This window comes from Centrocercus urophasianus, unplaced genomic scaffold (genome assembly GCF_019232065.1).
Source record: "Centrocercus urophasianus isolate 14NV4802_14NV808 unplaced genomic scaffold, USGS_Curo_1.0 seq_13, whole genome shotgun sequence".
NCBI lineage: Eukaryota > Metazoa > Chordata > Aves > Galliformes > Phasianidae > Centrocercus > Centrocercus urophasianus.
In genome coordinates, this window is record NW_024884475.1 from 25516316 (window position 1) to 25540072 (window position 23757).

Genomic DNA, 23757 nt, shown 5'->3' on the forward strand with positions numbered 1-23757 from the left:
ATAAAGTAGATTTTCCCATTAGCTTTACTGCAAGTAGGTTCTGATTTCAGAGAACCTCCACAAGGCTCGGTCTTTTGAAAGTATTTACATCCTTTCTTGAACTGAGACTTTTGTGATCATGTATCAGGCACAAATTCCACCTGAGTAAGCTCAATTTTTTATATAATGACCAGTGCTGCAATTCTCAACTGTGCAAGATGGGGAAGAAAAAAGCTCTTAAACTTTTATTTTTCTCTGTTTTTGTAGTGGTGTCACATGCAATTGTAAGGCCAAAATACACAATATTAAATAGATAATCTAAAATTAAGTTGCTGGTACTTTGTGAAAAAACACAGGTATACAAAATATTTTTTACAATTGTGCATTCATTTGCAGTAGTTTCAAAAGGTGCTTTTCTCCTTCAGCTAGTGGTTCATTTTGAAACAATCGTTATGGATACAAGTAACTAACTGTGACCAATTAAGAAATGTTATGCTAATACAATTAAAAAGTTAAATACTCATGGTTCTTCAAAACTCTTTCTTTTAAAACATTACATTTATTTTAACAGCAGTGATGTGTAAAAATAAGAGTCTGGCCAAAACAACACAATCTTCAGTTGTTATATCACGCTTCCTGTTAAGAAAGTAACTGTATTTTTGAGTGAAGTTTGGACGCTAACATAGAAAGAGCACACTGAGTAATATTCAGACTGCAGAAATTGTCAGGACTTGTCCTGGAGAAAACAAGATGTGAAACAAAAAGTAAAAAATGGCAGTGCCAGGTGTTTTTCTCCTTCCACATCCTATTGGCCACTGGAAAACACCTGAAGATACGTGTTGGACTTCGGAAAAGAATTTTGAAGTTACAAAGATAGAAAGCTTTTGGCTTAGCATCTCCCTGAGTGTTCATTCTTAAAATCATGTACCAGACATTATGTTCATGGAATCTGGATACTTAGTTACAAAGGGCTTGATTTATAATGGCTATTTAGCTTATATGCTATTTAGCTATATATATAAATGGCTATTTAGTAAGATATATTTTTTAAAAATCTAAGTAAAAACTGCCAAGGAAGCAGTTTGACTCTTCAGATTTTTTCCAAAAGAGAGAAGCAAGCCTTGTACTGAAAAATTATTTTGATAATTTGAAATTACACCATATGATTTATAATTTGTACTTCAACTCTGTGAATAAATCTGACACAGATATCTCATATTCAGGGCAAGACTGAAACAAAAAGCTTTGGGACCGGTAAATAATTATAAACACTTTGGTTTTTACAATATTTTATGAGAAAATAGAAAGCACAACTGTGCTTCAAAACTATATGATTTTATATTTTAATTTGCTTAGATAGTTTTTGTCAGCACAGGCTTTATCTAAGCCATTACCATAAAGATGTAGTTAGTAATCAGTTAGCTCTGGTAAGCTTTACATATTACCTAAACGTAAGAAGGCTACTAGCAAGAAGGCATCTTTGAAACAGGTACATTCATCAATGGATGAACCAATGTCCATCCACTAAAAATTCACCATTCTAGCTCTACAGGATACTCTCCAGTGAGGCATGCTGTGCAATGACCAATCTTTCCAACACGCGATTTCTGGGTTTTAAGACTGTTCTCATTCTCTTTTCTTGCTTTGATGCTTTCTTGCACAGATGATACGAGCCCTTCCACAGAAAGATAAACAACACTGTCGGCCCCTAGAGGAAATAAAGGATTCATCGGTTAAAAGCTGCGATTTTGTTCCAAATGCAATGCTCTTACAAAATGTGAGTGCACTATTGTATTGATTACAATACAAGGTAAATCACCTCACATAGACAATAGTCATGAAAAATTATCAGACCATAACAAGCCTTGCCCTTCTCCAGTTATTTGTACAGGGAGCAGAATCACTGAAATCTAGACAGGAGGTTCTAAGTTGTGATCTGCAAAAATTGAAACAGAATCCAGGGTATGTATTAAGACTGTCTAAACTCTGAAGAGTTTCACAGAGTTATTTTGCATTTCAGCTCTGGAAGCAGGTGTAACGAGTGACTCAATTCCCTAACTTCTAACATCTTACTAATAGTACCCTTTGTGGAATTTGGAGGAGCAGAAGAACATCATGTTAAAAAAAAAAATCGGTATTCAGTTCATGACAATGTTGTAGCAGTAGAAAAGTTTGACAGGCTTTTCGCATAATCACTTTTTCATTTACACCCACTATTTTATGAAAGAATGCTTCTTAAATACGAGATCCTACAAACTTGAAATATTTCAACATGCCTTCATGGTGATGATTTTGGAGAAAGGAATTAATTTTAAGATTGGACAGTATTTATACAAGAAATCTGAATTTAAAGTTTTCTACCCACAGCTATATTCTTAAACCATTTTTAAAATACTTTGCAGCACAATAAGCCATATACTGGATTTTCTCACTCACAGACCTTCACACAGTTTCTGTTACTGCTATCTCCATGATGAGCACATTATTTACCACATCACAAGCAACACTAAGTTACTGGTTCTTTGTTCTGCTGTAAACATGACTTGCTCTAGAGATCTTAAAATGTATTTAATTAACATTCTTTCATTAGTTTCAAATGTCATTTCTTTCAAAGTCATGCAAATTACAAGAACATAAATTTGTAGAAAAATCAGTGGGTGTTTACAAATTCAGGATATATTTTTATGAATGTCAATAAAGTGAAACTACGTTTGTTTTTCATTACACAACAGATTTTCACCACTTATTTTCTTTCTGATATTTGCCTACAACAACACCAAGTGTTTCCCAGAAGGAGTTCAATGTACTGGAAACATGTTATTAGCCTTTATTTGTAACTTACGAATTATTCTAATGGTTTACATTGGTCAGAGAAATATAATTCATTAACTGCATCATAAAATATGCAACTAAATTGGTTTGAACCATAGGGAACACACAATATTTAGCGTGTCAACTTTTATGATTTTTTATCAGTTTTGCCATTCTTGCCTTTATGCGTTCTTTATTTTGACGCAGGCAGTAAATACTTTGCAGGTAAAAGCCATCTTTCAAAGAAACCTCGCCTTTACCTATGTAGTTTGCCAGATCATGAAATTCAGGTCTGTTGGCAATCAGTTCTTCTTTTGTTGGAATGTTTATTCCCATGTAACACGGAAATCTTATGGGAGGCGAAGCCACACGAATGTGCACCTGAATAAAAACACAATTTCAAGACAGTGCTATGAGGTGAAGTTCAGCAGATCGTAATAAAATATAAAAGTCCAAGTTCTGCAAAATAATAATGAAGAAAGGAACACAGCATTTGATCAAAGCCATGGAATGTTTAAAAGTAAGATAACTTTCAGATTTGAAGATGAGAAAAAAGATAATTTTAGAATTTATCATTATAATTTCCTAATGTTCAATAAGGTTCAGTCTTGATTTTGCTTCTCTTCTATAGCATTCAATCCTTGATGCAGGTGTTTCAGTTTACAAAGTCAAACATCATATGAAACACTTCTGCTTCAGTGAAAAACTTGCTTACAGTTTCAGTTAAAAATTTGTATCAATTAAACAAACGTGCTTTGATGACTTAAAGCACATTCCTGATTACTGCAGTATGTGAATGTATTTAATGCATGTGGCAGAAATACACCAACACTTTTTTCTCATCTTACCTAATCTGTTTTCTATTCTAGTTGTCAGTTAGCACTTTATAAATGGAGACATGTTCCTCTCCCCTTAATCTCCAAAAATCAAAGCCAAAGAAACAAAATAAACTTTTCAACCCACCATGACAAAAACACACACCAGTCTTCTCTTTTTTTTTTTTTTTCCACACTTGCACTTTTAAATAATGGAAAAATGTGTAGTACAAATGAAGTCAAAACCCAGTGCTTTACACTCCAATCAATCTTGTACTTAAATGTGTAATATACAGACTAAAAATGAACTTACCTCTTTAGCTCCTGATTCCCTTAGTAGTTTTATTATAGGAGAAATAGTATTGCCCCTCACAATTGAATCATCAATGATAACAACTCGCTTGCCTTTAAAATTGTCAGATAGAACACCAAACTTCTTTGCAACACCAAGTTGCCGTAACCTCATATTTGGCTGGATAAAAGTTCTTCCTACATAGCGATTTTTACAGAGTACTTCAACATATGGCAGTCCACACTATAAACAGGAGACATTAAACAGAGTTAGTATCTATAAAACTGGTTATTCTCTGTTACTGTGCTTCAAAGAAACCTTAGGATTCAGTATGATTTCACAATAACCAAAAATCTTTGAAATATCTTAATAGAGTGGAATAATGACAAAAACCAACAAGTGATGCAGTGACTCAGAAGGTCTGTAGGCCACTCCAGTAGCCTGTGCTGAAATGCACCACTACAAAAAAAAAAGAAAGATATGTGTAGATATATTTGAGAAAAGAAAGCAAATTAACACAAACCTTTTGAGCATAACCCAGAGCTGCTGGGGTTGCAGACTCTGGAACAGTGCTGACCAGGTCTGCCTCCACAGGTGCTTCAATAGCAAGTTGCTGGCCACATCTCCTCCTGACTGAATACACCATTTGACCTAAGAACAGCAATAAGTGTTTTTCCTGGTATGCATAATTCAGATTTCCTCTCAGATTGCTGTACAAATGTCTGTGGTAAGTTGCAGGCATAGAAGTCAGTGAGAAAAATTTTGGAGTTAATAAGCAGTCATTCACACGAGCTCATTTTTTATTTCCACCCATAATGTCATATTCTAACATTCACAACTCTATCACTACACAGAGAATTAAAACCCGGTCTGCTCTAATCAGGTAACTAAACTTTATGTGTATGTTACAAAATCTACTTACAGGAGCAAAGAAGAGGAAATTATGCCTGCATGTTCACAATATGCATGTTCTATTTTTAGTCTGTTTTCCTAAGCAGACAAAGTTTGTGCAATCATTCTGTCTGCCTCCATCCACTTATTAGTTTTAAACCTGTTGGTTATATTTACCCCACATTCATTAAGGCAAAAAGAGGCCTCGAGAGCTTTGAAGGTCCTAAAAGTTTGGAACCAGAAGAGGAAACTGGAAGTACTGTGGTGAGATAGGCAAGGTAAAGGTACAGAAGAACTAGGGAACATGAAGGAAGTGGGGACATTGCTAGGTATGAATGTCCTGGCTAATACTGCATCTCTAACACAATTTTCAGAAGTTTCTACTGAAATAGAAACATTAGACTGACTGTCCCAAATACTTAGACAATTCACAGATTTAGAAGTTGTATTAAAAACATCTTCCTGAAGTGAACATTTCTTCCAACAAAAACACTAAGATAAAGTTGTTTTGCAGATTCTCTTTCATAGGTCTAATTATTTAAAAGGTTTTCTAAGAACTAATAAGTCTCTTGCTTTGAAGGGATGTTTCCACGACCTCAATCATGTTTGTGGTTCTTTTCCTCCTTTCCACGAGGCTATGCAGGCAGGCCTGACTGAGGCAATATACACAGACAGGAACAGGAAAGTGATGCTACATGCTTCTCCCGAGTCTTTTATCCTCAAGAACTGTGCCAGCCCATTCTATGCCAGCCCTGTTGTGAAAACTCACACTCACTGCCAACCTGCAATTATCCTACACCCTCTCTAGAGTCAGTTGTTCTCCAGACTATAACCTCCCATTATTTTGGGAAGCAGAGGCTTTGTACATTACATCTTCTCACCTTCAAAGATACTGTCTGGTCTTGCAAAATAAACATATTCAAAGATGCAGAATGCTGAAGGATCTCCTTCCGGTCTTGGTACAACATCCAATGTTTGAACATCATACCTGGATATTTTCACAATCTCTCCAGGAAGTACCTCACGATAGTACCTTGAAAGAGAAATACGCAGCATTTAGAATGATAGTTTTAAAACATAAACCCTATTGGTGGGAAAATTGCTTTAGAACATATTTTTCTTGTCTTAGGACTTAACTATGCTTTATGGCCAACATGTAAGAGAAGTGACCTTTACTAAAATGGTCTGAATTAGCATCTAATAGCAATAAATTAATACTGTGGTACCACAGAATTCTTCCCATATGTGGGATGCAATCCAGTACAAAGAACACAGAAAAACACACCCACAAGAATACTATACAGAAGAGAATAAAAGAATACTAAAGTGATGACATTCTTTCCTGGTTTCGCTTTACTTTCTTTTTACTTAGTAGTGTGTTACCCAAATGCATATTTTTCTAATCTCTGACTAAGAAATTAAATATAACTGCTCTTTTTTTTTTTTTACATCTCCCAGTGAGCCTTCAATCTCTTTTTGTTTCAACAAAGTGTCCCGCTTTTCTTTTTAAAGCATCTTAGGTAGGGAGAGAATGTGAATCTCACCTTTGGCTTTAATGGGTCCATTTGCACCTATGGAAATAGTTTCAAGTACCTGTCACTTTTTTGAAACAAAGAGGCTGGCTGATAGGCAGCAAATGCTATTGCTCAAGTTAGTACAACCCATAAGCTACCACTGCAACCTCTTCCATAGCATTACTTTATAATACATGAATTTCACTGCTAACCAGGCTAAAATTTAAATTGATAAGGATATCCAAATTTAAAGCAACAAGAGGTTGTCTTCACTCTTATTTTCTGAACACATAATTATTTAACTTCCTTTACACTAACTCAATCAAAAAAATAAACTCTCAAAAGACAGAATTGGCAAAAAAAACAAACCTCCGACCAGTCAACAAACTAATCCTTCATGTCTTTACATTGTTAGAGATTACGATATTTGGCAATTTGAGGCTTAATGTTTAATTGCTGCTTGAGGAGAGCTTTCAGATCAAGTGAGAACCAGAACACTTACTCAGCACCAATAGATAAAAAGCTACAGGATTCAGAGGAGACTACCCATCCTTCTGTTTCACTGTTATCTTTTCCTGAAATAAAAGATTTCTGTTATAGTTAGATTCCACAATTTTTGATACCACACTGCATATCTAATACAGTACTTGTCTTGCTATGTTCTAGTTTGCCAAATGCTCAAATTTAAATTTGCAATGGTTAGCATTCTAAAATTTCTATAATATCTTTCTAAAAAATGTAAGCACCATAAAGTAATCCTAGGCACAGCTGATAGTAACAGCATCCTATTCCTGGTTCAGAAATGTTGTCTCCACACTATTTCAGATTTTTGCATTTATAGTTGAATTGCTTTAGATATAAATAATTACTTCTGTTTAGACAAGAAATTCCTTATTTTTTTCCTATGTTAATTGTGTCAAGAGCCTTTTGACTACAGTGAATACTGGACTGAACTCCAATATAGTACAGGCACAGAACAGATCAAACCAAATGTTTGTATGCTTTAAAAATCTTGAGTTTTTTCTTGTGCTCAAAGGACTTTATTCCCATCAGTTAATGTGAGCATTTGGAAAGTAGAAATAGATTGTCTGTAATCCAACACCTTTTGACTTATCACAAAAGAAAGGGAGAAAATTGTCATTTTTTCTGGACTGGATACAGTCCCGGATAAATGGCTCCAAGTGGCTCTGCTTGAGTGAGCAGGATGGAGCAGATTACCTCCAGAAGTCCCTTCCAACCTCAGCTGTGATTCTGTTTGTCCTTGCTTTCCTATTTTGGTGATAAGAACTTAGTTTCATTCTCAGAAATACTCTATTACAGTTGGGCTGCCTAATTCTGACACTGTCATCAGGCAGTATTCACTTTTGCTGAAAACAGAAACAATGTTTGCAGACTTTCTACAAATTACCTTTTCCTTACAACACCACTGTTAGGAATTTACAAAACTGACTTTTGTATTACATGTTCTTATCTCTACTTCAGTAAATGCAGCTGTAATTACTTAAATTGATGGCTTCATGTGCTAACATGAATGTGTATATTCATATATATGCATATAGGTGTATGAATATTAGAATATACGTATGATTTACCTTTTCCATTCATGTCCCCTACTGGAATAAGGCGACCAATGCAGAGAGGGCGATTCCCATATGGATCACGTACTGCATAGATTATGTCTTTATGCATAATTAGCAATGAATATGAAGTTGGAGTTTCATTCATTAAATTTTTAATTCTGCAATGAGACAGAGGTGAACATAATAACGTGTTACACATCATGCTGAGACTAGATTGCTGTTCTTGCTTCTGAAACCTGTAATCCTCACCTTGCTACCCAGTCAGCAGTGTCGTCATTTTCTAGAGGAGGTGTGAAAGCCAGCAGCTGGGTGATCAATTCACTGTCAGAACTGGTTGACAATCCTACACCATGCCGCATAAGCTTTTAAGACACACACAAAAAAGGGTTACCAGTAGTAAAGTACTGATCTTGTCATACCTTTGCCTTGCTTCAGTGCAGGAGTAGATCCTGTAGATTTTGGATGGAATTTAATAGCACAGATTTCACAATGAAACATCTGCTAAATTTTCAGCAGGTTCTCTAAACGTACTTTTCCAGACAAATAGACTGTAAAATCTGTCATTTGATGATCTCCTTATGTTTGTGCCCTGACCATACTCATGATTAATTTTGCAAGCCAGAAATACAAGTAAAGACAATATTCCAAACAAGAACATTTCATATTATGATTACCTCACCTAATTATGTCTCTCTTAACCCTCTTAACATATGATCATTAGGAATTAGTTTTTTCACTTGACATACAGAAGTGTGACAAATAGTCTAGAGGACTAGTGAGTTATGACCTATAGCAACTACAAATGTCTACTCTTTCCTGGGGCTTCTCTTCCCCCAAGGCTATTTTGATTATGATGCTCTTTCACAACACACAGTAGTTTGTCATTAAGCACTCATCATAGCAAACTTTTTGCTCATTTCTGTTTCATGCTCAGGAATGAATGATACTGGATTCTTCCAGGAGATACTAACCTTCCTCCTCAGTCGTACAGCATTTGTTAGTTCCCCATTGTGTGCCACAGCAATCTTTCCATGAAGAGTTTCTACAACAAAAGGCTGGCAGTTCTGCAGCTCAGAGATCCCCGAGGTAGAGTACCTGGTGTGCCCGATACCAAGGTTTGAAACATATAGCTTCTTCAGGCTGTCTGCATTGAACACGTGATTTATAAGCCCCATTCCCTTCAGGAGAAAAGGAAAAAAATTGTTGTTCTGCTGTTTTGTTTTATTGGCAGTGTGCTCATTTCTCCTTGTGCTTGTTCCTGGTAATAAACACTTTGCTAGAAAGCGAAATAACCTGAAATCCACAGGAAAGAAAGAAGCTGATTAGGTGTCACAATGATATGTCAGATCCCAGCACACCTATTTTTAGACAAAACTTTATACATTTTCGTTCTGAGGATTTCCACTGAACAATCTATTTCCTGACTAAAAACGCATCCTTTGAAAAACACAACCAAAGTGCTAAGGCATTTAAAAACATAAGAAAAAAGAATGCCCAAAGGGAAGGAAAAGAAGAAAGAAGTCACAAGATTCTCTAATTAGGATATACTACTGGCAAGTTAGTGATATATATGATTTACTTTTATACTGGTCCATGACAACATTTATCAGATTGTAGTCATTCCCATTTATCAGACTGCTCTCAATGTCAGAAGCAAAGCTTTTTTTCTGGAGGATTTTCTTGTTTACTTAAAACAAACATTTCATACATCCAGGTTGCCTTCTATTTAAAGCAGACATGCGTCAAAGCATTTTAGTCAGCTGTCAGGAGCTTCTTATGGCAACAAGCACTATGTGGAGACAAATTAACAGCAAGAATAGCCTGGAGAAAAAAAACCTGCATACAGTAGAAATTAAGACTGGATTCCAAACCCTCCTACCACTCCAGCTTCTTATGCTGCCTTCTAAGCCCCTGTTTCCCTATCATGTATGGTAACTGTGATGTACATGAAATCACACATGGTAACACTCTTCTCGGATCTGTAAAGTTACATGAGAGAGATTGAAAAGTCATGATTGCTTTATGGCCTGTGCTGTGGGTATAATAACAACACAGTGGGGTAACATAGGGAGGAAGGAAATATGGTGAGTTGTTTGCAGAACTCAACCAAAGCAGATAAAAGAAAGTCAGGCTTTAGAGTATTCTGTTCTTTGTCTGGATAGACTCAAAATACAAAAAGACTGTGGTTGCACATATGGTTTTAGGATACCTGCTGTCATGTTAAAAAATTACTGCCACAAGCATTCAAAGTAGTGCTTTTGCTTTAATGGTTCAGCAAACTATATGCCCAATCAAACGTCACCTATTGTCTCACACATTACACGAAATCTGTACCATGTGCAGAAATGCAATCGTGCTCTTGTTTTACTTAGGCCTACTTATCCCAACAGGAGATCTGGCACTTCACAGGTCCAATGTTAAGGGATGTGGCTATTTGAAACACTGCAATAGGTTAAACAAGCAATCCTATGTCAAAACACATTTGGTGACACAAGTACATCATCTTTAATATGCATAGTGAAATATTTTGCTGATTTAGATTGTGTCAGTGGGACAATGAATGTGAATTACACCACTATAAAAAATTCCTAGTGAATGCAATCTTATTTCTGTATGTCCCAGGTCTGGTATATACCAGAAAATGATAATATATCTACTTTAATATAGACTTTTCTGCATATTCAAGCATGCAACAGTAAGACAAAGCTCTTCTGCTACTGATGTTACTACATCTATATAAGAGATGTACGTTTATCCACATCCTGGGCTAGTACAGCTATGACACTAATTTTTTCTTGCACAAAGTTGGCTGAAAGGCTCTACCAGACAAATCTGGATGAGTCTTCTGGGAGAGTTTAAAACAAAGGATTATAAACCTTTGTTAGGGGCTATTAATCCACCTTCAAAGGCGGGTAACGATCAGAAAAGAACACATATCCATCCGTAGGTGGTCCAGTTTGTACTCTAATCCATTGGCTTAATCTGTTGACAAAGGTGAGCTTGCACTAATGCACAGTGTTGTAAATCGATGCAGTGAGCAGCAGGCAGCTTTTCCCTTCTGTTTTTTTCTGCTATGAAGAATGCCAGCTGGTGTCTGGAGGACAAACGGACACAGCGACATCTTCACTGCTGAGATTTTTTCATGGTGTAGTTTAAAGTCAGAATCCTAAATGTAACTTCACCAGGGTAACAGACACAAATGTTCCTTACATTGGCATAATTTCCAGGATTATACAAGTGAAATCTGTTGTACTCCACAGACTCTTTATTACACTGTAGTTATTGCGTCTTTTAGAAGTGTTGAATCCAAGAAAGGTATTTCAAGGATAAGAGTAAACATCACATCCTCTGTAACTCTTAAAATATCAAAGTTGATACAATGAGAAAGTCAATTAAACTCTTAGCATGACAGTTAAGTATGTCAGCTCCGTAACATGGAAACTCTACAGATTATTCTATTGTCTGCTAGAATTTCATAAATAATTTTTACTGCAGGATTTATTTAATTATTTATGTATAAATCTCACTTTAAAAGAAAGTTTCAATTCCAGTAAACCTTAAGGTAAGTTGAAACCCAAGCAGAAGCAGGAGTGAAGAACAGATAACACAGTGTGGAATTTGAGAAAATAGGCATTTAAAAGTGTGTAGGGGGCAGGATGAGGTTGTATGTAACAGATAGGAAGGGGGGAAATTCCAGAAAAGGTGATGAACACAATGCTCAAGAGATGAGACTGTGCACGAGGCATGGAGCAGTCATGCAGATATGCATGCTGCTGCAGCAAAACAGTTCTTACTCTTAAACTGGTTTGAACAGCTTAATTAATCTTCCTCAGAGATGCATACGCATAAAAATGAATTGCCTTCTGACGGTGGTCAGAGAGCACACTCATATCAACTGTGCTCCACAGTTTTGTTTGCTGAAATAGTTTTATTTCCAGTCCTCTGCTCTTCCAGGATTTAATAGGTTGATGATTATCTTTTTCTGGATGAGCAAAACCAATCCCTGATCATGCAGGGATTGTCCTGGCATATTGAGACTCTGGTCATTTAATGGCTGTTAACTTCCCTTGGGATTTTCTCAGCTTGAGAAAGACTGGGTGACCTTCTCAGATTTCCACTCAGCCATTTACAAAGTTTATGTTTACCTGTAGGTGAAGTAGCTGCCACTTCCTTGATTCTCACTAAGCTAAGAATTAGTTGGCCACGTCCTTCTGCAGAACTGTACCTATTTGTCTTTTCTCAAGTTGCATTGGTGTACTCTTCCACATCTCTGGAGTTAACACTTTAGGTGCAGGTGGAGCTGGAAAACACTTTTTAAGGTAACAATAGCCTGATCTGGATACTTCTTTGTGTCTACTGCTGTGCATGTGGCTACACCCAGAAGGGGATAACATGGGCAGATTTGCTTTAAACATGAGTTTAAGACAGAAATCACCTAGATAACACAATTAGATATTATCACTCTGACAATGCCAAAACAGCAAATGAAACCACACTGCTTCCCCTCTTTCTAATTATTTAGCTTCCTTGCTGAAATATGCATCTCACTTGGGCATCAGCAAAACATTTACATTTTACCTTGTGCACTTTGAATGCTTGGGATGACTCTCCATCACTTGTCACAATTCCAGCACTCTCTTGGCCCCTGTGAACAAAATACAAATAAATATAAAGAATGAAAGTACTTAGAATGAAACACCATACTATGCTATGGATTAATGTTTTTTTCATCTGCTCTTTACAACATGAACTTTTAATTTAAATTTATTTGTTGTTTCATTTTACACATTTGTATTCAAAGCAGTTTCTTGCCCACGTTGTGCTCTTTTTTTCAAAACAGTCACATAAGTTTTGTGCCTAAGCCCACTGAATTCAGTGGAAATCTTTCCATTAAAAAGCACTGGTTCAGCCTCTTACTGCAGTCCAATTTCAGTGTAAGCATAAAATAACAGCAGATGTTTAATCTGAAAAGAAACTTTGCAGTGCTACTACTCTAGCTACTATTAGCTAGAGTAGTAGCACTGCATCTATTTCTGTTGGGGTTTGTCTTAAGAAACTGCTGGTTTTGCCTCAAGGAATGCATTTTTTCTCCCACTGATCACCTACACAAGTTTTTTGCACTCTTGCACTTAAGCAGTCAAACTAGCATTTACACCACTAACTGTTGTGTGAACCCTCTGGCAAAGTGCTTGAGAACATAAACCTAAGCTTCTGAACCATAGCAAAACAGTTCTTATGTACGGTGACATTGAAAACGGAAATGCTTCCACTATGGCAGACCAGTCTCACGCTGGCAGCTGTGTTTTGCTAAGCAGAAGAGCACTACCAGCTAAATGACAGCCTTGTCCCTAGACTGCTGCTTTTCCTCCCAGCTGTCTTCCCTGACTCCGTGCAGGGCCTGTCTGGCCTGCTCAGATCCCACTGCATTCTTGTACTTAATAAGGAGTAAAAGGGAAAGATGTTTTTCTTAGAAAATGAACCACTTAGAATATTTTTAGAATACTAGAAGCTGCTATTCATCCATCGGACTGGTTTAACTCAACTGAGGAATTATCTAGTATAAGCAGTAATCAAAGTAGCTGCAAACCTACATAACAGATTCTAATCTACAACTGAAGACTTTCTTTAAGCCCTAAAACCCTTATATTTGTCGCTAGACCCACTTACATGTACAGCAACATCTAAAGAACAAAGTTTAAAGAACAAAGAAAGCAGAACAAAACAAACTTTACACATATCTGAATGAATTTATAGCTGACTTGAAAGATCCCTGAGGAAAAAAAAAATCAGAGATAAGAAAACCCGTAAGTTCATTCATTTATCTCAGGAAGACATCCTATCTGTTAACATAATGACTGACCTTAATCTTGTTAGATTAAGGGTTCATACACCACATTCAGCAACTTTTAATTCAAATTTCAATATTATAGATGATTTCCAGTTCAATATTGATAATGTCCCTTTAAACATCACCAAAATCAAATAGAGGGAGAGAAGCCGGCATCATGATTAAAAGGACTTTGCAAGTAGTGGGCTTACATCTTTTATGTAGTCTAATAGAAGAATAGTAAGCACAGGCAAAAAGGAAGCAAGGAGCTTATGCCATTTTACCAACTTAGTGATTTTTAAGTAAGCAAGCACTTAATTAACTCATCACTGGTAGTAAATGGACAGTAAAAATGCATATAGAAATGCATGTAAGCGCCCACCAATTTTACAGCAAATGCCACTTGGCCACGCAATGGTGAGGCTGTGCATCATGCCCACATTGCTGCCACACCACGCACACCGCCTGGCAGCCCACACAGCGGCCGGCAGCAGCCTCAGGTTGCTGGTGGAGAGGAGGTGCTGCGGTGCTCACACACAGCACCCACACAGTGCGTCCGCGCAGCCTGTCCCCAGCATGGGGGAGGGGGGGTGCCAGCACAGCTTGCTTTCTGCACCTGTGTTTTTCTTGCTCAAGGCATCAAGCCAGCCCAACCGGCTTTGTTGCCCTGATGGCAGCGCAGTGGTGAGACCGGCACCATTTTCCACACAGGGGGCTAAGAGGCCACTCCAGGGGCCGGGCAGAGAGGCGGCTGATGGCAGTGTGGCTGCCAAGGGCCTGCCCTTGTGTGCCTGCCCGCTGGGGCTCTGGGTGCTGGTGTGGAGCTCAGGGCGGCCTGCAGCTCGCGGTGCTCAGGGCGGCGCACCGAGAAGCAGGCGCCTGGTTGCCTAGGGAACCAGATCTTGGCTAGAAATAGTGAATCATTTCCAGGTCACTCTCAACATGGAGAGTGGAGCGGGGAAGCACTGGACTGAGGAGGAGGTTAAAGCCTTGCTAAGCATCTGGTCGGAGAAGAGCATCAGGAAACAGCTCCACGGCACCCTGAGGAATAAAGGAATATTCATCTACATTGCCAAAAGGCTGCAGGAGTTAGGAGTTTGTAGAGATTGGAAACAGTGCCGAGCAAAGTACAAAAACCTGAAGTATGAATACAGAACGGTTAAATACGCCCGCAACTCCGGGGATGCCACTAAAACCATGAAGTTTTTTCATGACCTGGATGCCATACTGCGATGTGAGCCTGTCGCACACTTGGCTGCCGAGGGGAACGCCAGGTGCTCCACCACCGAGGCACGGCTCAACGCCAGTCCCACCGCAGACAGCAGCCAAGGTAAAACTCTTTCTGCTTCTATATCCTCCCTTTGTTTAAAAACTACCAAACAAAAAGCCCCCAGCCCCAGGCAAACAAGCCCACATCCTAAGTTTGCCGGCTCTGCGCTGAAGCTGCCCAGCCTGGCAGTGCTGTAGAGCAGCCCCAGACGGATGCGCTCTGGCACAGGGCAGGACATGCTAGCACCCACCAGTGTTGAAGCCTGTAAATACAGAGTAATTCTCACCAAATCACACTAACTGCTTGCAGTAAAGCCTCTGTAAGTACTCTGATGTCAAGGCTCCTGCACAGAGCTCAGGTGTTAAATTAAGGAAAGATGGTTGTGTGTGTTGCTTTTTTTTTTTTTTCCCTTTAATTTCATTTGCGATACTTTGCAACCCTGACTATTAGAGCTCCAGTTCTAAACTTAAAGAAAACTGAATGTAGATGTGGAAAATGTCATGATTATTTCAAGAACTGTTACTTGTGGCACAACTGAAATTTCTAGTTTTTATTTTTATTTCTCTGTAATTGAAATTTCAGCTATGATCAAAGGTAAATGAAATTATTCTATTAGAGATTAACTTCATTTTTTTGAGAAACAGAGGGATGTTTAATAACTTCCTATTAAAAATTGTAATGTGCCAAGGAAAAATAAAAATTGTAATGTTTGTCTGAATATTCTGAGGCAAAACACGTAACTACAACTGCTCTTATTCTGAAAGGGTTTTTTTAAACCAAATTAGTTGCATTCCTTGTTTAATTCGGCCCTCTTTACATATGCATTTAAGCTGTGCTTAACATTTCATTAGGGTTAATCTGCTATTTGACAGCACTCAAACCTCCTCATCTCATTTTGAATGTCACTGAAGCACAAGCTCCAGTAATAGTTCTAAGTATCCAAATAATATGGCTACAAAGAGAAATTCAAAGATAAGCTCAATTTGTTCCATCCGTATATGCAAATTTACATTAATTAAGACTGTGAATCTTTTTAAAGAAAACAATAAACCCACTAAAATAGTATTAGAGGAACTTGCCAATGGCACAAAGATGCTGGACATATAGCTTACCACTGTACTCTTCCAAGGCTCCTTCTACAATGCTGTCTTACAGATCTGATAAAAAGGAATTAACATTTCTCTTGCCACTGTTTACCTTAGCTAAAAGCTCGACCTTAATTTGTCATCATTAGCATAAAGCCTCTAATCTGTCATAAATCACTTAAAAATAAAATGCCAATTTCATGCTATTTTAACATGTGCTGTCTGCACAATGCATTGCTACTACAATCCATTTTTATTTTTAAATATGCAGAACTGAGAGCCAAATCTGTGGCTGATACAAGCTGTTAACTCCTGAGGAGTGCACAAAGCTAAATCAGAGTCCCTCCTCTCAGGCTCTGAACTTAGGTTATTCTCTGTGTTTTGATGCAGTTTGCACCAATTGTTAATCTCATCTCATGTAATTCTCATCTGCTTTCGATCTCTTGCAAGTTTAAATCAGGAGGAGTTGGTTGCAGTTATGAATCCCAAATTGGAAAAAAACACAAAAAATAAAATAAAAAATTTTCGTCCCCGAGGTGAGAAGCTTCATTTTGAAGCATTGGCACAATCTGGTTTTAAAGGTGGTATAATGAAATGCAGAAGCATTTCTACTACTTCCTTTACAAGGAAAAAGAAAAACCCAACCAAGTATTTTATAAACAGAAAGTAAATGAAACTGTAACAGCAACTGTAAAACTGTAAAAATAACTGTAATTGTAATAATGTAACACAAGTGGTAACAATTTAAATGCAAAGACTCCTACAACCATAATTCAGCCACAGTGGAAGCTCACTAAGCAATGAATGTGTCCTGCAGGTATGCAGCACACACACATCTGCACCACAGGCAGAGTGAATAGCGGTGACAGCATCAACTTCCTTCATTTAAGGACACAAGCCAAGTAAACAGCGCTGCTTCAGGGACAGTTTTTTCCCATTGCCATCAGATGATGGCAATGCCATCATCGTTGCCATCATTGTGGTGGCTATGAAAGGAGGAGTTGCCAAGCTCAGTGTTTTGAAATTCAGTTGTAAGGCTGAAGCGGCATTTGTGGCTGTGCTGCTGCTGGTCAGAAGTGTCTCGTGGGTGAAGATGTGAATGTGGCACTCCCACAGATGGCAGCGTGAGTTTGCACAGCCCGCTGTGCCTATCCAGCATGAACCTCACAGCTCCTCCGCTGCCTTCCGGAAGAAAGGGACTATTTCATACAAGTGTCTCCTGTTAAGACCTGTGTACATCTGTGACCTTGCAGGTGCCCTCCTGAACTTCTGTTTAGCCACTGAAAGCCACTGAAAGGAGCAGAGGGAGGCACGGTTCTACCCCTCTCTTTTTCAGAAGGGGCTGAGAAGGCTTATTTTAACAACCTGGGAGATCCCAAGGCTTCTGCCTTGCATAGGAGGAGCAGCAACAAGAAAAGGCTATCAGAAAACTAAAACCTGTGCCAAATAATAATATTCACTATGCAGATCTTATCTGGAGAACTTAGCTGTTGTAAAGTGTTATTTAAAATGCACGACGCAGACAGGGCACACTCCCAAAAAAACTCTTTTACCATTCTGCTTAGCCTCAGTTTAAATATTCATACTCATCCTTCATATAAAGCTACAAAGTTTTGTTTGATTATTTCAACTACTACGATACTGCTGAGGAGGGGGAGGAAGGAGAAGAAGGGGAAAAAAAGAAGTCTAATTCTATGGGACTGAATGGCATTTCTGCAGTGTTTTCCTCATTTTCCTGATTTTTTTTTCATATCTTATAAAGTCAGATTCCTTTAGAAAGTAATTTAGATAAGCTAATAGTTAAAATCACAATTAAATCTGAGAGGTGTCTGAGGACAAACTCATTTCCTTGCTCTTTGCTTTACAACAGCAAACATAGAAAAAAAATCTAATTTCAGTTCAGTCAGAATAGAAATATATCAGCAAGGAAATTGTTATCATATGCACTCAACTTAGATGGCTACTAGAAAAGATCCTCTGAAAATGCAGACTGCAAATGCCACACATATGTCATTTTCCATGTCTGGATTTAACATTAAACTTGGCAATCACAAATATTCTATATACTTTACTATAGAATTATTAATAAAAGAATGCAATACATGCATGTAAACTTTTTTACTCATCAAATACTTTTTTTCCATCAAATATCCTTTCTTTCAAATACAACATATTTCGTGTTTGCTGTTCTTATTTGCTTACAATATTAAGCAGTTTATTTTTAAAGTGTACCTTGTAAATAAAGCTTCTTTATCCCACTGCCCACACACGGCCCATTCAGTGGGCCTCCCACAAAGAGCTTGTTTCCCTCTCCACAGTGTGCGTTGTGGCTCTCAGGCAGATAAAGCACAAGGCCTGGCACTAGGGGTGGAGGCAGGAGCACACCTTTCTTCCTGTCAAGCCAATTGCAGGGGATTACAGCTTCTGCCAGAGAAACAAGGTGGACAACTGGCAGCAGTTAGAGATGAGGCCACAATATCTGTGAGTCATTCTGGGTCTTGCTGAAAGTCGGAAGGATTTAGGATAATGTTTTCAAACAAATCTAGATGCAGTTTTCAATTTCACCTACGTCAGGGATGCCACATTCCATCAGGACTGCATCTTGTCACTGCTTGCTGTTATTAATGCAACACTGCTGTGCAGGTAGTTTTGATCGGTGTGACCTACCTGGTTGGAAATGACAGCAGCTCACTCAGCATAACTGCAAAATCATCATTTCAAACTTCCTGTCAACACAGTGTGTGTTGAATAGAGCACAATTTAAAAGTCTGTCCTCTGTGAAAATTAAGCTGACTCATAATTTGAGCTACATGTGCTGCTTTCCAAATGCATGTAGCAATTGCTATAATGTTGCTTGTTAAAGAAATGTAGGAATGCAATACTTTAAAAGCTAGATTGAATCCAGTTGGCTACAAGTATGTCCGTGCTCTACACAGAGTATTTTCCCGCATTCCCTGTACCATTAATCGCTAGATTTCCACAACTCTTTGCTGAACTTCATTACCTTCTTCCTATTCTTCTCTAAATGTTCTTTTTGTAAATTTTTGTTTGGTTATATAAATGAATTCATGTTTATCTGAATCCATGTGCAAAGTCTACTTTTTTGTACATCTCTACATTCTCTGTTTTCAAACTACAGTTTTAACGTGCAACCTCAAATACCTAGAATCAGAAAAGCATATGGGTCACTAGAATCTGGTCAGTTTCTAAGAATTAAGAATTTTAGAATAAAATATATTTCTAACAGAAATTGTATGTAGATGTAAAATAATCTAATTTAACGCCTGTAACTCCCATCCTTTTATGGGGACAGGCCAAATGAGTTTAAGTTTAATTTAAATACAAATCAAGCGTGGAGATTACAACGTTACTGATTTCATTTTGTATGGACATTTTCACTTAAACTAATTTCTAATTTTGTCCATACCTGTTTTTCATCTGAAAACTCTCTCCTCCCCAGGTGAATTATCAGTTTCTTTAGAAGACGATGAGGATGCACCAGGAGATCCACTACTTTTTATGTCACATGTCAGACCAGTTCAACTAGGTATAGTATGATGGAGCAGTGACCCAAAATTAAATGCATAGCTTTCTGAGCTTTGAGAGCATTTTCAATAGCTTGAATATGCCATCATTGTCTGACCAACAAAGCTTTAAAATAATCACACTATTCCACCTTCTCCTTCCTAGTCTTAGTACTTAGCAGTCTCAAGCATCACTAAATACTTTTCACTGCATGTGACATGCCTCCTGCTTGACCACCACTCCCACTCAAAAGACATTCCATGTTGTAGTTTAACCATGTCAACCATATTAGTTTTGTTAAATGCTAGTGGAAAGCATGATAAATGGTAGTGTGTGATCCACATGTCAACTTGTGGATTTTCTCCAACTCGTGTAACTTCTGCTTGAAGTAGTATTAGTGAATGGCCTGAGCCAGGACAGCAGTGCAGAAGTCTGACCTCTCCTACTAAGTAATCCAGGTTCACAATAGTCTTCACAGCAACTGTGTCTTCTCTTCAAGCAAAGGGTGGTGAACAATGTTTTAGGCTAACAATACAACTTGAAACTGGCCAGTAGGACTCCTGTAAGAGTTTTGCTAAGGCAAGTTATTACACAGCAAAAGTACAAATCTGGCAAGCTTTAAGGAAGGTGAATATCCTAGATGTGAACCCCTTCAATGGGCTGCTGAAGACAACAGAGAGATCTGAACACATTTTGGGGAGAATCAGAGAGAACTGATGAGCTCATTCCTTCCCTGGATGAACAGCAGCACTGTCCTGAATCTTCCCAAGTGCTCTTTTCACTTCTGTCAAGTCCTTTTTGCCCTAGGGTACATCCCAGTCCATTCTCAACTTTCATTACATAATCTCCAAGGTGCAATATTCTGAGAGAAAACAGGGCCCCAGCTAAACCTATGGCTTTTAATAGCTACACTACACTCCTTCTGCCTGGCATAACAAGAAATCAAGGATGAGACAAGAATACCACATGCAGTAACTGTATACACACATTCACATAAAACCAAAACTTTTATTGCCATATCTGAAACAAAGTTTACAGGAATAGGTCTGTGCTATTCATTAGTGCTCTTGCAGCATACTCCTCCTTTTGGAGTTTTCTGCTGTGAGCCTAAGACACAGGTGAGCATTTCATTTTTGATTGTCTCTTTCCACCACGATAATCTTTCTAACTACAAACCTGTAAAATACTATCCTAACTACGCTACTCTTCTAACTGTACATTTGTTAATTGTACACCTGCTAAATAACTGAAGTTCTGGAAAAAATGCTTTCTATGAAGACAGCTCAATAACTTAAATTGCATAGGCTCTCAGGTATGTACTGATACTAAAATGTCTTCTCTAATGCCCCAGTTGATCTTCAGATTTCAGACAGTGGTTCAGACACCACTGAAAAAAAATATTGAGCTCTTCATACCCATGTTACTTAATATTTTGGTTTCATTTCAGCAGATTGCTCACTTTTTTCATGTTGAAGAAGCTGAGAAAAATACCAAATACGGCACATACACCTTTCTGATTAAAAAACATTTGGATATCCTATGTTAATAATTTCAAAATCATTTTAAAACAAATTTGAGCTGAAATGAAGTTAAGACGTTAAGGAAAAAATAGAGACTATAACCGCTTTGTCTGATTAAGGGTAAAATATTTTGATTTTTTTTTTTTTTAAAGGTAATGGGGAACCAAACAAGCAATTTTCTATTCTGCTCTACTTGCTCTGCATATAGTAGAACAGATGAGCAATCCACTGAGTCACTAGAACTCATTCAAACTAATGTTTATAACTGAAAGTGAGCTCAGTTGCAAATGAACTTCATAATGAGAAATACTGGACTATACAAGAACTAAAGGAACCTTTTCCCTCTCAAACTACCATATACTGTATGGGTTTGATTGACAAATACAGAGCCAATAGAGGGCTGTTCTTCCCCGGGGCTTTTTCCTCTGGTGTTCACAGTGCTCTCTGACAGCGAAGAATGAGCTACTTTGGAAACACAGATAGGTGAAATACTCCCAGTAATACTAAGCAGAGACCACATCAAGCTTATCTGATGCTGACAGTTGACAACCATGGCAATTCCTATGGTTGCATTCAATGTAAGCTAGCATTTTCCCTCAGGAAGAAATGAAGAAGGCATATCTTATCTGAAAATTACACTTCCTAATAAAACATCAGTCAGTTGGCTGCTGCAGAGTTCCAGTTATCACAGGGCTAACAGGAAAAATATTGGTATTAGTACAGCTTTCTCACAAATGGAATGAATTACAGAGCAAATAATGCCTGTATCTAGGACAAGCTTGTCCCCAGACAGGTTATTATACTCAACTATGTTCCACTTCTGCTGTCTGTGCAAGCAAAGGTCAGATATTTTTGCCATCACACAAAGCCCACTGATTATACCATATCCAACACCTGCATTCTGGCTTGCCCTGCTAGAATAAGCCACTTGCAAAAGCATTTATGACTTCAGTATGACTGAAAAAAAAAAAAAAATAAAAAAAATCAGTTACTGTTGTGGACTTTCAGTTTTGCTCTCTTTGATAAAAGTTTTTTTTATTATTATTTTTTAAGTTATTTTTTGAAAAGATTTGTAAAATGCATGAGATAAAACTTCCCAAACTAATTCAATAACCAATCAAAATGACGTCTTTAAGCAAATTCATAATTACAAATAAGTATTTCTTGTTCAATGCAAGAGATCATATTTCAGTGTTTACAGTGATTGTGTGTATCTCCTTTATTTCCTAACGCTAAAAAAAAAGCTGGAGACTGGAGAGAGTCATAATATATAATACTAATACAGTTCTACAAAATAAGTCGCTGAAATTGTCATTTTTCATTTAAAAATATGTATTTTTTTGATCATCGAAATCTTGATATTTATGCTGAACTACATTGAGAAAGGGAGCAGTTTTGTACCAGCAGATCACAAAATGGCAAAATTCTCCACTTGTCCACTTCCCTCCAAAGGGGTGCTTTGTTTGGAGTTAAGAATTGGATTCTTCAGATCCTTGTGCAATTTGAGTTCTGCATGTATGTAAAACCAGAAGCATGAGATGAATGCAGGAAGTTAAGTCTTTACGTTACAAAAATCATTAGGAACTAGCATACTTCATCCTCATTCTCTCTGTCCTTTCCCTACCCCGCCTATCTAATGCAGGTAACCTGTGTCTGTGTCTCTCCCCTACCCCACACGATGCAGGTAATCCACCACCAGCAGTAGAGGCTTCCAAAACACCGGCTTTCATTCCAACAGTAGCAAATGAAGGAGGAAAACACTGGACTGTTAATGAAGTCAGAGCTCTGATACACATATGGTCAGACAAAAATATCCAGCAACAACTGGAGGGGACAGTGAGAAATAAAAGAATATTTGAACAGGTTGCTGCTAGACTTCAAAAGTTTGGAATTGACAGGGACTGGAAGCAGTGCAGGACAAAATATAAAAATCTGAAACATGAATACAAGAGCATAAAAAATGGCCAAGACTCAGGGAGTACAAGTAGAAGCATGAAATTTTTTAATGAACTGGATGCTATTCTGGGGCATGGTACCATGGAAGGAGCAAGTAAATCAGATAATGAGGAAAGTGAGAGGCCTCCGGAGTGGACAGAAGCAAAATCAGGAAAGGACTCCATAGGTAAGTACTCCAGCTTCCCACATATCATTTAAGATTTTTAGTTTTAAATTTTTTTGCAATAGCAATCTTAAAAATGAATCACAAAAAAACAAGCAGGTAGGTGAATCAATTTGCTGGGTGGGGTGGTGGAGGAACGCAGAGTAGAAAGTGTTTTGTCCAGTAGTTCACTTAATATTATTCAGTGATTTCCTCCAAGCATTTTCTATAGAATTAGGAAACAAAAAGAAGAAAACAAGATGAAAAGAAAGAGACAATTGTAATCAAAATCAAGTCTGAATAGACTGTTTGCAGCTTAGATAAGAAAGGATCAGACTGCTACTGGACAAAGAAATCTACAGTTGTAGGCAGTAGTTAAAAAATGTTTAATTTATTTTTCTTATGTTGTCCAATAAATTCAGTTTTACTGGCCTTTTGAGCTAGGTTCCCCAACTAGTGAGACAACTATTGTAAAAATAGCAGAATGACTGGTGTAAAGAATCCTGGCAGTTACTTGTTTTTGTGTGCTTATTGATGGATAACTTCATAC

At 37.7% G+C, this 23757-nt stretch overlaps 1 protein-coding gene across 1 annotated transcript in view; it reads right to left on the bottom strand.

Moving 5' to 3' along the window:
- Nucleotides 1-198: 198 nt before the first annotated feature.
- The window catches only part of PPAT (phosphoribosyl pyrophosphate amidotransferase), a 42372-nt gene continuing 18813 nt past the window's right edge, over nucleotides 199-23757 (bottom strand). The window contains exons 2-11 of the mRNA XM_042812649.1: nucleotides 12461-12527; nucleotides 8854-9060; nucleotides 8132-8244; nucleotides 7895-8040; nucleotides 6805-6877; nucleotides 5670-5821; nucleotides 4421-4548; nucleotides 3919-4140; nucleotides 3051-3171; nucleotides 199-1687 (exon numbers count right to left, since the gene is read on the bottom strand). Of these exons, the coding sequence (XP_042668583.1) occupies nucleotides 1512-1687; nucleotides 3051-3171; nucleotides 3919-4140; nucleotides 4421-4548; nucleotides 5670-5821; nucleotides 6805-6877; nucleotides 7895-8040; nucleotides 8132-8244; nucleotides 8854-9060; nucleotides 12461-12527 (1405 nt within the window). The 3' untranslated portion in view covers nucleotides 199-1511. The remainder of the gene's footprint in view (nucleotides 1688-3050; nucleotides 3172-3918; nucleotides 4141-4420; nucleotides 4549-5669; nucleotides 5822-6804; nucleotides 6878-7894; nucleotides 8041-8131; nucleotides 8245-8853; nucleotides 9061-12460; nucleotides 12528-23757) is intronic.